The sequence below is a fragment of the Bos taurus genome, chromosome 14, assembly GCF_002263795.3.
Source record: "Bos taurus isolate L1 Dominette 01449 registration number 42190680 breed Hereford chromosome 14, ARS-UCD2.0, whole genome shotgun sequence".
In the NCBI taxonomy this organism is placed as follows: domain Eukaryota; kingdom Metazoa; phylum Chordata; class Mammalia; order Artiodactyla; family Bovidae; genus Bos; species Bos taurus.
Genome location: NC_037341.1, coordinates 60,175,378 through 60,188,817, shown reverse-complemented (window position 1 = coordinate 60,188,817; position 13,440 = coordinate 60,175,378). Strand labels below are relative to the sequence as shown.

At 41.6% G+C, this 13,440-nt stretch overlaps 1 protein-coding gene across 1 annotated transcript in view; it reads right to left on the bottom strand.

The window, feature by feature from the left end:
* DPYS (dihydropyrimidinase) overlaps positions 1 to 13,440 on the bottom strand; it is a 90,535-nt gene that overhangs the window by 50,438 nt on the left and 26,657 nt on the right. The window contains exons 3-4 of the mRNA NM_001192214.3: positions 12,957 to 13,136; positions 11,231 to 11,420 (exon numbers count right to left, since the gene is read on the bottom strand). Of these exons, the coding sequence (NP_001179143.3) occupies positions 11,231 to 11,420; positions 12,957 to 13,136 (370 nt within the window). The remainder of the gene's footprint in view (positions 1 to 11,230; positions 11,421 to 12,956; positions 13,137 to 13,440) is intronic.

The window sequence follows — 13,440 nt, the reverse complement described above, 5'->3', positions numbered from 1 at the left end:
AACTGAAATCCACTGATGTCCTCAGAGAGTCCTGACAGCGGATGGCCACCAGCTGCCCGAGTCGTGCTGAATTGGAGCGTAGCATACTATTATCACACAGATCATTTCTCCCCCAAACAAGCCATTTTCCTCCAGTGAGCCTAGGAATTTGAAAAACCCTGAAAACAAAGCTGCTTGAAGCCTAACCAACTTTGCCTCTTAACTAACCCAGTATCAAACCACGGTCAATGAAATTTATCCTCTGAGAACTTTCTGTTGTTTAGTCACTAGGTCGTGTCTGACTCTTTTGCAACCCCATGGACTGTAGCTTGCTAGGCTCCTCTGTACATGGAAGTCTCCAAGCAAAAATACTGGAGTGGGTTGCCATTCCCTTTTCCAGGGGATCTTCCTGAACCAGGGATCAAACCCAAATCTCCCGTGTCTCCTGTACTGCACTGCAGGCAGATTCTTTACTGCTGAGCCACTGGGAAAGCCCTAAACTAAGAGGTAATGCACTATTTATTGGAGAGATAACAGGACAGACAGGGTATTTTATTTGCAGGTAAAAGAGAACTTCCTAGTCCAAGAGAACTCTTAACGGATAGTTTAGACAATGAGAAACTCAGATACTTGATCTGCAATAACTTTACAAGTTGCCAACTCAGGATTTTTCATGGTGCTTCGTCACAGAGGAAAGATTCTTATCACATGTTCTGTTCAATCATTTGGCCCATCAAGGTGGTATGGGAATATAGTTCCAAAAGTTCTACAATTTTAATAGCTCTCTGGAAAAATTAAAAGTGTCAGCATCTACCAGGAGTCTGCCAGGGTTGTTTTGAAACCAGATGACAGGCCATTTCCTTGGAAGGGCTTAGCACCTTTAAAATGTGATATGCCACTTAACAAACTCTCCATTAATAGGGCTATTTTCAACTGACTCCCCATTAAGTATCTTTAAATACTTAAAAAAAGTAAAAATTCCTAATTACTCTTCCCTGTATTTCACAATGGTTCTAAGACACTTTCAAAAGGCTAAACAGCAGGAAAGCAGTGAAAAGAAAACAAGGGGCCTAGGTAATCTATAAAGTGAAAAATTAAACTAGATAATTCAGCATAATGGTGGGTTCTGTTATTTGGGAGCCAAAAATAAAGTAGTAATAAAAAATATAACTTATGTATAGCTCTCTGGAGTTTGCAGATGTAGACTGAAGATCATGTATCTTATTTGACCTTCATGGAAACCCAAACACTGGTTTGACAGATAAAGAAGCACATTCAGGACTTCGCTGGCTGCCCAGTGGTTAAGGCTTTGCTTTCCAATGCAGGGGGTACAGGTTCAATCCTTGGTCAGGAAGTTAAGATCCCATATGAGTCATTGGCCAAAAACCCAAAACATAAAGCAGAAGTAATATTGTAACAAATTTAATAAAGATTTTAAAAATAGACCACATAAAAATTGAAAGAAAAAAAATTGACCCCCAATAAGACTAATTCATCCATGACACAGGAGTAAGTGGTACATGAGAATTATAGAACCCTAGTACACTAATAACATACCACACGTAGGCACTATGTTAGCAGGGAAAAGTATTATTTTTCATTTCTTGGTAAAAAGCATATATATTTTCAAAAGTCAACCATAAGATCTGTGGACTTGGTTAAGCAATTTTCCAATTTCACTTACTGGTTTGATTTACTATACTTAACAGGTTGGTAATGAAAAGTCTTAGATCTGTTCTCTCTTGATTATATTCGAGAGCAGATGGTTTCAACAACCCTTGGGAGATAGTACATCTCCATCACTAATGTCCTCCCACTGCCTCAGCAAGCTTCACAGTATGTTGTACTCTGTCTCCCCATGCATGTTCTCTCCTTCTTTCTCCATCCTTTGGCTCAAAACCAACAAAGAATCTGCACTTATGATGCAATCTCCCAGTTGAAGGAGTTCTACTCTCTGAGAGATTCTTAAGATTTCTAAATAATGAAACATGTCAGATCAACCCACACTGCCCCCATCCCTGGCCAGACAACACTAATAAAATCACTGTTTATTAAATGCAAGTGAGAAAGCAGATGTTAACATCTTGTCTACGTTTGGGAGCTGCATTTAATCAAGTCACGGCATCTTTTAGAAAAGGTTGAAAGATGCAGAAAAGCTGGCATAGGTGCCCAAGAGCGGAAGCATTGGTTACCAAACAGAAGACCAAACACATTCATGAAAAAAATTTGTCCCAGCTTGAAAGACAGAGTAGAACCTTACTGGACTTCAGCTTCAAAACATTACACTTATAAAGAAAAAAAAAAATAATTGAGAAGGATAACACATAGAAGGGGCATAATAAAGTAGATCACACAGATTAGATTCAAATTCTGATTTTGTTCATTTTAGTTGGTGACCTTGTGCAAGAAGAGTCATTGCTCTTGGTCTCAGTTTTGCTCATCTGCAAAATGGGATTGTAGTGTCCCTCTAGTGTGGCAGTTTGGTGAGGATCAAATAAATTAACATATATGAAAGTACTTGGCATCTTCCTGGGATCCTGGAATCACTTCATATTATGAGCTGAACTGTGTCCCTTGTCAAAATCCACATGTTAAAGTCCTAACCCCCAGTATCTCAGAATGTGACTATATTTGGAGATAACGATGCTTTAAAGAGCTAATTAGGTTAAAATGAGGTCATTAGAAGCGAGCACTCATTTAATAAGACTGGGGTTTTTGTGAGAACAGGAAATATGGACACAGACACACACTGAGGGAACCCAAGGTGAAGACACAGGGAAGAGGCAAGCATTACAAGCTGAGGAGAGAGGTCTGGAACATCCTTCCTTCAGTGGCCGCAGAAAGGACTGACATCGCCAAGCCGCAGATCTTAAACTTCTAGCCCCCAGAATGGTAAGGAAATTAATTTCTGTTGTTTAAGCCACTCAGTCTGTAGTACTTTATTGCAGCAGCAAACATTAGTTTTCTTATGGTCAATTCTCTCTCTCTCCTTTTTTTTTTTTTCAGTGTTTTAAACTGGGCAGTCTTAAAAAAAAATAAAAAAAAAAATAAACTGGGCAGTCTTGAATTGGTTTGCAATTAGACACCATGTTCTAAATTTAAAGGACAAGGAGGGTTCAGATGTTCATGCTCAGGAAAGAATAAAGGAAGTCTGAGATTCAAATCCATCTTGACTCAGGCATACATCCATCTTTTCTTAGGAAAAGCACCGGTTACCAAGCATCAGCTCATTGTACTTGTGGAAGTGAGATTTGGTTCACTCTGCTGCTGCTGCTAAGTCGCTTCAGTCGTGTCCGACTCTATGCGACCCCATAGATGGCAGCCCACCACGCTCCCCTGTCCCTGGGATTCTCCAGGCAAGAACACTGGAGTGGGTTGCCATTTCCTTCTCCAATGCATGAAAGTGAAAAGTGAAAGTGAAGTTGCTCAGTCGTGTCCGACTCTTAGCGATCCCATGGACTGCAGCCCACCAGGCTCCTCCGCCCATGGGCTTTTCCAGGCAAGAGTACTGGAGTGGGCTGCCACTGCCTTCTCTGTTGGTTCACTCTACTCAGCACCAAAAAGCAGGGGGCAGCATGAACACATGGGCAGAGAGAGGCCTCTGTGTGGCCCTTTCTCCCCCTTAGTCCCCAACACAAGAGGAATACGTGAGGAAGGGAAGGTAGAGTTTAAATAAAATGGAAAATAAGACATCTAAACCTTCCTGGAAGAGAAGTTTGTGTTTTACAGCAATAAGCCTGAAGAATAAAGCTTTCTACAAATGTCAAACCAAAATCAAATCAAACGAACAACAAAAAAAACTCAACCATAATGTAGCCCAGTTCATTGTAAGCTGCTTGAGAATCAAAATTATCTTAATCATCTTTGCAAATTCAATGCCAAGAGCAGTGTCAAGCATATATTAGGCATCCAATAACTTCATTTTTTATGAAGTATAAACAAAACATTTTATTAAAAAGTTCAAGTGAGAGTCATATTTATACCTGAAAGACATGAATATGGATGTAAAACAGAATTATGCTTTATTAAGACAAATTGAAACAAGTTATATAGAGAAATTAGTATTAAAAATTTCAGTATTTAATTGGTAAACAAATTATAACAGATATACACCAAAGAGAGCATCAAGTACGTTGCAGAGAGAAATCACCAGCATTCTAAGCAAAGCACCAGAAAAATACTAAATTCATGTGCATCCATGTTCTACTGGGAGGTGGGAAGGAGAGGTGAGCAATGATTTTTAAACACTATTAATAATCCCATGTGTCAATATGTGGCAAAAAAAAAAGGAACATGGATAACCAAAGCTACTCAAACCAACGTAAAAAGTACCTCTGTCACTGAAGCACATGACATATACAGACGCCCGTACCATTTAGACAAAGAGTGAACAGTGAGTGAAAGAGATCTGAGAGTAGGCAGATGGGAACTCCTAGGTGAGGTACGATTTCAGCTGGTTCACCCAACATTTTACTGGAGGTATGGAACAACGGAGGGGGAATTCTACTTCTGGAAGAAACACACTCTAGGGACAGCCTTCTGACCCCCTTGCCTCATTTTTGCACGAGTGGATGGGAACTAGCCTAGATCTAGTTGCTCAACTTGGATTACTGAGACTTGAAATACACACGAAATCGAAATTCCTTGCAAACTGTCAAAGGCAACTCAAGCTTTCAATGGCGTGCACGGGGAAGCTGTATTCTTTTTCCTATAACCTGCTTTTCACGTTTTATTGCAGGTGCTGAACCCTAAAAGGAAATATCAAGGTATGAACAAAGGGAAACGGCAGGCTTTGAATGAAAGTTGATTCACTGAACATGTATTCCCCTCTCTTCCTTTCCAGCTCACATCAAACGCTGGTGAAGATGTACAACAGATGAACAAAATACAGGGCTGTGCTGAGAACAAAAGAGGGACCATGGCTCACCAGAGGTTCTGACAGACTGTAGGAAGACAGAAAGCAGACGGGATTGCAGTGCTTATAACAGGAAGTAGTGGCAGCAACAGCCTGAGCTCAAAGGGGCAGAAGGGTCATGACGGACATTTTTCCTGGGGTGGGGAGGGCAGTGAGCATGGGGAAGGGGATGAGATGGGGCAGTTGGCCCCTGTCCCCACCTCTGCCCAGGGAACTAAGCTTCCTAAGGTGGTGCTGATGCTACAGAGTGAAGCCCCAACACCTGAAACTGAAGCTCAGCAGTGACCATGCCCCATTTACACTCACTAAGCCCATAGTCTCATTGCTGGTGCTCTCAACTAGGGGCAGAGTTTGCTCAACAGTGGAGGAAGTCCACGCCAGCTCCCTGCTCAACCACCTGCAGGGTCCAGTCATAACACGGACAGCCCAGGATCACCAGACACTTGAAAAAACAAACAACATAAAAAGATGGGCCAAGATGTTTAAAAAAATACCACACACACACACTGAAAAATTGACTCAGTAAGAAACAGAGATAATCCAGGAAAAAGTGTTAAGTGCTCAGTCTTGTCCAGCTCTTAGTGACCCCATGACCTGTAGCCCGCCAGGCTCCTCCGTCCATGGGATTCTCTAGGCAAGAATACTGGAGTGGGTTGCCATACCCTTCTCCAGGGGATCTTTCCGACCCAGGGATCGAACCCATGTCTCTCACGTCTCCAGCCCTGGCAGGTGGCTCCTTTACCACTAGCACCACCCGGGAAGCCCAGTTATAGAGCCAACTACAAACGCTGGAACTCCCGTCCACGTGAAGATAATAACGGAACCGACAGAAGTCAGGAGGAGACAGAGAGGGTAATACTGGGACTCTCGGTTTCTTTTGAACCTAGTAGATGATAAGGAGATCCCACACAAAAAATTAGCCAAAACACATAAATTTAAGTAACATTATTTGAAGTGACATTTACTACTAACAAAACTCAGGAGGGTTAGATTTATGTAAGTTAGATTGCTCTTTTTTCACCACTTAGAATCAAGTTATACTGTCAAAAAATAAGTCACTGCTTACAAACTTAGGGCTTAGGATTTTGGAGGAAACCACCACCAACAAAAAATAGATATGGTTAAAAAATTCTAGTTCCAAGACTGAGCTGAGAGAGAGAATGCTTACTTCTTACTTAATACAGTCTTCATCATTTCTATTTCTGGCATTTTTTTTCTTTTAACAATGATAAATAACAGAATGATAGTAACATTTTAAATATGTTTCTAAAAAATGTAAGGCCAATAAGCAAAACCAATCAAATATAAACTTGACATCTGCATTTTCCAACACTGTAACCCAATTTCTTCTTGAACAGAGTAAAGAGTAATTAAAAATGTGGACTTAGGGTTGAACAGACTTGAATCCCAGCTTTAGCACTTACTAGTAAAGTGAACTTGGGCTTAATTTACCAAACTTTCCCAATCCTCAATTTCATCAATCACAAAACAGTGAAAAATTTTGCCTGAAGCATTGTTATGACAATTTGAAAAGATAACGTATGTTAGGGTGTATTAATGAGATAACATATACTAAAACTTGAAACAAGATATATTGAAATATGTGCCAAGTGCGTATTAAGCACTCAACAAACAAAGTTGGTTGTTATAATCGTTCACCCTCAGGTTGCTATCTTCTGGGCATATAGCTGGCAACATAACAATAAAATCCAACATAATGAGAGTGTTGTATTTCTAGCAACTACAATAGAGACGATTAATAACTGGATCTCTTTTGTGCCTCCGGGAGCAATGATTCTCACATTTAATATGCATATGAATCACCTGGGGTTCTAGTTATAAGGGCACATTCCAACTCAGTGCATCTGGCACGAGGTCCAAGGATCCGCATCTCTAACGAGCTCTCAGGGGATGTCAATGCTCTGTTCCAGGGACCACACCCTGAGCGGCAAGGCCCTGGATGACAGAATGGGCTGGCAAAAGGATTTACTGATAGGAAATCTTCATATTGCAAATCTGTAAGGCTGAATCATTCCTTTTTTAAGCAAGACAATGATGAATAGATGTGTATTGCTCTTTTACATTCAGAAATTATGTGAGATAATAAGGACGGAGTAAATGAATCTACTGAAAAAGGCCACTGTGCCCGCCAGCTCTTGTCACTCTGTACTCCCCGTGGACCTGCCCTCGGATTGGCTGACGCGGTCACCATGTGAATGGTGTGACACTGCTTGGTCACCTGTGAGAAGTTACATGCCAGTGATGGAATAATCTCTCACGCTAGTTTATTCTGGACCTCCGCTGCCCCTAACAATTGCATGTTGGAATACCTTCACAAGTGTTATTACAGTACGTCTGACTCAACTAGAGCATTTGGGTTGAGATTTTAAGTATTTCATACTTATAACCACCTTGCAAAGGGATTTAGCAATGTCCAAAAAGTATTTGAACTAGCAGTCCCGTTTCTAGTGAGGCTACCCTATTGTGGAGGATAGAATAATGATACCCCAAAGATGTCCATGACCTAATCTCTACCACCTGTGAGTATGTTACGTACATGGCAGAGAGACTTCAAAGATCTTAAAGATCTTCAGATAGGGAGAGTATCCTGGATTAAACAGGTGGATTCAATATAATCCAAGGATCCTTAAAGAGAGATCAGAACAAAGGAATGTTCTCCACCCACCACAGCTGGCTGTGAAGAAGAGGAAGGGAGATAGGAACCAAGAAATATAGGTGGTCTCTAGAAGCTAGAGAAGGAAGGGTATCCCCCTGGAGCCTCCAGAAGGAACACAGCCCTCTGACACCTTGGTTTCAGCCCAGTGTTACCTATTTCAGACTTCCACCCTCCAGAACTATATGACAATAAATTTATACTGTTGTAAGCTATTACACTTGCTATCATGTGTTACAGCAGTAATACAAGACTACTATACCTTCCACATATATGAAATAACATGTGCATAAGGCCATCACTGTGGTTTTATCTGTAACAACTAAAAGTCAGAAACAGCTCAAATATCCATCATTAGAGACTAGTTGACAAACACAGTGCCATGCTTTGCACCTGTAAAAAAGAATGAAGAAGCTCTCCATATCTAACATGGGCTGACCTTTAGGACATATTTTCAAATAGGAAAAAACAAGATCGAGAACACTGTGTATTTTACCTTTCAAGTAGGAGAGAAAGAAAAATAAGACACATATGTTCTTTAAAAAAAAAAACAAAAACACTGCAAGGGTAGCTCAGAAATAAATTAATGAAATAATTAACTATGGGATGTTAGGGAACACTGTGTTATTTTACCTTTCAAGTAGAAGAGAAAGAAAAATAAGAACCATATGTTCTTTAAAAAAAAAAACAAAAACCACTGCAAAGGTAGCCCAGAAATAAATTAATGAAATAATTAACTATGGGATGTGGGATGAAGCTAGGAAGGAAGCAAGACATCTCTGAGAACACATCTTTTGATGTATCACTTTGACTTTTGGACTAGGTAAATGTTTTACATGTTCAAAATATAAAATTATATTTAAAGTAATATTAAGATATTCATAATTAATTTTAATAATTTTCTACCTATGATTTACATTCTAAAATATTTCCTAGGCTTATTCTGCGGCTAATGGAATTCTATCCCAAATCAAAATACTCAGGATCCAGAAACAATTTCATGACAGAATGGTCAAAATCACAGATCGCTTGTGGGTTAAGATTGACCATTTCTGCTGATTTTGCTGTTTCTTAAATCATATTCTTACATTACAGACCTCACTGACAAGCTATAGGACCTGGTACATCACTTACCAGAAAATAGAGAAAACCAATTTCATAGAGCTAGCAACAGCGCCACCTGGTGGCAAAATCTAAAGCTATAACGATTAATAAAATTGAAGTAAAGGTTCTTTTTGAAGTGCTGTGTTCTTTAATACTGAAATTACGTATGGCAGAAAAAAGCAACCAGAAATGGCTGGTACTAAGATCTTCTTTTCTTATGAATACAGTATTTATTTTGTCTTCCTTCTTTCAAGCCCTGAGCCAACCATCTTCCCTTGGCTTCCTGGAGAAGTACAGGAAAAGGAGACACGGGAGAAAGAACTATGGGAGGTGGAAATGGCTCCTTCACATGGCAAAGAGGATGACAGAGGCCCCATCAGGCAAAAAGAGCCCCATGGCCTCAGGGCAAAGCCCAGAATGGCGTAGAAGAGCTGCTGCTTTAGAGAAGGGTTCCTCCCATAACCAATGATGAGGCTCCCAAAGGAAAGTAGAAAGTGTTAGTTGCTCAGTTGTGTCCGACTCTTTGCAACTCTATGGACTGCAGCCCACTGGGCTCCTCTATCCATAGAATTCTCCAGGCAAGAATACTGGAGTGGGTTCCTACTCCCTTCTCCAGGGGATCTTCCTGACCTAGGGATCAAACCTGGGTCTCCTGCATTACAAGCAGATTCTTTACCATCTGAGCCCCCCAGGGAAGCCTGAGACTCCCAAACACAGTCCTAATTCCAGTCCCGGAGCCAGCCACCCCTACTGTGGCAGCCCCAGCTGCAATGAACTTGACCACTGTGTCAATGTCCCTTGAAATGGCACCAGTCTGGAACTGTGGCTAGGAATAAGTGAAGTGGTCCGGGAACATGGGGCTGCTGAGCTACTGTGGCCTTCAGCTGTCAGTGTCGCCGGTCTTTTTAGTACCCCTGCAGACAGTGACCGGCTCAATAGTGAAGAGGTTCTCCTGATCAAGGAGGGCATGCCTGCGTGCTAAGTCGCTTTAGTCGTGTCTGACTCTTTGCAAGCTTATGGACTGTAGCCACAACGCTCCTCTCTCCACATCCACGGGATTCTCCAGGTAAGAATCCTGGAGCGGGTTGCCATTTCCTCCTCCAGGGAATCTTCCCAACCCAGAGATTGAACCCCCATCTCCTGTGTCTCCTGCACTAGCAGGTGGGTTCTTTACCACTAGTGCTACCTGGGAAGCTGATCAGGGAGGGAGTGGAGACAAACTTGGCACAAGCGTACATTTTCAGGGAATGAAGGGCTGTTTCAGGAGAGCTGCTCCCAGTGCAGAGAAGACAGAGATGGTAGTCAGATCTTATCAACTCCTGTGTGAAACTGAGGTTACTCTTAATTTGATGTACTGCATTTAAAAGTGCATTTAGCTTGCCCAAAATTCTTAGTGAAATTCAAGCAGCAAGAAGTAACGTTGACAAAATTTATCCTAGTGTCAATTATGGACATGCCAAGTCTATTTTCATGGTTTTAAAAATCTATATTATAAAAATGCAGCCAGGATGAGTTATACAATTCTTTCTGGTTATCTGGTTTCCTAAAAGTGAGAGAAACCACAACCATCTCCCAGGAGTGTCTAAAGTGTTGAATAAAATATATCTTATTTGTTTTTCATCCTTCCTTTCCCAGTACTGGCCAATGAATGAAATTATTTCCTTCCTTAAGTCTTACCAAAAGCAGATTAATGATTACATAAGACCTGGGTTTGATTCCTGGGTCGGGAAGATCCCCTGGAGAAGGAAATGGCTACCCACTCCAGTATTCTTGCCTGGAGAATCCCATGGACAGAGGAGCCTGAACGGCTACAGTCCACGAGACTGCAAGAGTCGGACACGATTACAACTAAACCACCACCACATATTAAATTATAGAAGTGAGGCAATTAAACAATTTGGAGTAAAAATACCTTTGTATTAAAAACCTTAAAATAATTATAATAAAAACACTATCTGGATGATTATTTCCATTGTGCCAATGCCCAAGTTGCTATGAGACAGATTAATTTGGTTCAAAAGAAATGTGTTGAGCACCTACTATGTGCCTTGCATGACCCTGATTCAGGTATTGGAAGTGTTAATGGAGGTGCCTAAGAGACAGGAAAGCTTCTTTGAAGTTCACTAGAGAACTGCTCTGACTCTGTGCAACCCTATAGGCTGTAGCCCACCAGGCTCCTCTGTCCATGGGATTCTCCAGGCAAGAATACTGGAATGGGTGGCCATGTCCTCCTCCAGGGGATCTTCCCAGCCCAGTGATGGCACCCACATCTCTTATGTCTCCTGCATTGGCAGGTGGGTTCTTTACCACTAGCGCCACCTTGAAAGCCCTAGAGAACTGGTAGTTAGTGGTGTGAAGGTTGGAGCTTGTGACTGAAGGAGGGCAAAAACAGACAGACCTGTGCAAGACTGGGAGAAAACAGAAAGGATGCTAATAAAAAGGCAGGAAGAAAAACTATGGAAATGCATGGACAGCTTTCTCATAGGGGTTGCCATTGTTTCACCTTACTCTTCAGCTAACAGTACTGAGTCGTAAGGAGGGTACAGTTCAGGAATTACCATCTCTCCGGGCATCCGCCACCACCTTTGCCGCAGACTTGCTCATCACGTGCACGACGTAGAGAGGGCAGTTCACGGCGCTGGCTATGGTGACGGCCCTCAGCGTGGCTTCTGCCTCCACCGCTTCTGGACGGCTCAGCTCATGGCCCTCGGGACCTGTTATCCCCAATGCCAACATCTTCTTTGCTCCCTGAAAAGGCAGCAGGAACATACATGGGAGAAAGCTTTGCTAATGACAAATTCCATCGTTATGTGAAATAAATACACTGCCAGCTTTTTATTTGAGATCTGTTTGGCATAAGTGTGTGTGAACGTGTGGGTATACAGTGTGTGTTTTTGGTAAAAAATAATCTACTACTCTGATTTGTTACTGTTTAGTCGCTAAGTTGTGTCTGACTCTTTGTGACCCCACGGACTGTAGCCCGCCAGGCTCCTCTGTTCATGAGATTTCCCAGGCAAGAATGCTAGAGTGGGTTGCCATTTCCTTCTCCAGGGGATCTTCCTGACCAAGGGTTAGAACACATGTTTCCTGCTTGGCAAGTGGGCTCTTTACTGAGCCATCTGGGAACCCCAGTACTCTGATAGCATGTTGTTAACTTTTCATATACATATTTCACAATTAAATTATTTTGATTGGAAAGGTGAAGAAGATATGAGGTCTGTTCTAATCACATTCTTTGAAAAGACCCAGGAATCAAACAGGGGTCTCCTGCATTCCAGGTGGATTCTTTACCAGCTGAGCTACCAGGGAAGCCCCTTTGAAAAGAAGTAGTGTCTGTATTTAAGACTTTGGTTCAGAACAAACAAAACAAAGTATTCCAGTCCCCCATATTCGATTCTTCTTGAAATGACTCATGCTATTATGCAGTTAGTTCTATTCTTTACCAATTCATACTCTTCACTGCCTTCTCCTCTAACCCACAGAATGATATTAGATCTGTATTTCTCCTCTCCGAAAGTGTTATTTCTTCCTTACAAGAAAGTCAGGAAGTCAAGACAGAGTGTCAAACTGACTTGCCCGGTGTCATACAGCTAGGACATGGAAGAGTCCAGTTTACACCCTGGTCTGTTTGAGCTTACAGCTCATGCTTTCCTCATATCATTTCCCCCACCTTCTGGCCATGTGGCCACCTTCTCACAGACTTTAATGGGAACTGAGCCCAGGGAGAGAGAAAGATCAACCAATAGAAAGGGTAAGAGACAGCTCTTTAAATCTTACAGATGGTATACCCTTCGGGCATTAATGATGGAGTTAATATGAGAAATAAATACCATCTAGATTCCTCCAGAGCACATTTTAATACCCAATTTCTGAAAAGAGTGGGGCTTAAAACAGCTACCTAATGCTCTGCCTAAGTCATCAGATTACACTGATGCCCACACTTTGGCTTTCTGAACCAGCAGCTTGAGCATACTTTAAATGAAAAAAAAAAAAAAGTGCTGGGGACACAAAGAAAAATATCTGTGCTTTTAGAATAAACCTTGTTTGAGATCTAATGGCTGCTCTGAAAAAGGGAACTCCTCATTCCAGCGCATATACCACCCCAAAAAACTCAGCAAGGACAGCAAGTAAATGGAGTCAAGTGTTTCCAAGTCACAGAAAATTAGTTCCTGGATTTCCTTTCTTCAGTCCTTTGAATGAATTTACCTACTTGTGGCCAGTCATCTTCCCCTTAAATCATGGGCAGTTTCCCTTCTGTGGAAGCTCTGAACGGCAATTACCTACCTCTGCAACTAGGTCTCCGTTTTCGGCATGAACCTGAGCAATGGCTCCAATCTCCTTGCACCGAGAGAAGGCCTCATACAGCTCCACATCCCTCACCATGTACACATCTTTATAAGCCATAAACATCTTGAAGGAGTTCACACCTTTATCCTGGGTAAGGATTTTCATTTCTTCTTTAACCTAAAAGGGCACCACAATCACAGCAAAATGTCACCCTTTAAAGACAATACCAGCATTCTCCAAAGTGCTGCATTCAGAAGAAAACAAAGCAAAATGAGGACATCAGTTGAACTCCAGAAAAATGTAATTAAGGCCTCGATCGTTCCCCTAAGTCAGACTTCGTCTCAGACTTCATCATCTGATGAACTGTTGTGGCTATGATGCTTTTAAATCATGAAAGAGTTAATAGTACTCCCCCTCCCCCAAATACCTCACTTTTACACTTAGATATGAAATTCTCAGTATCTAGAGAAACAGGTACTGA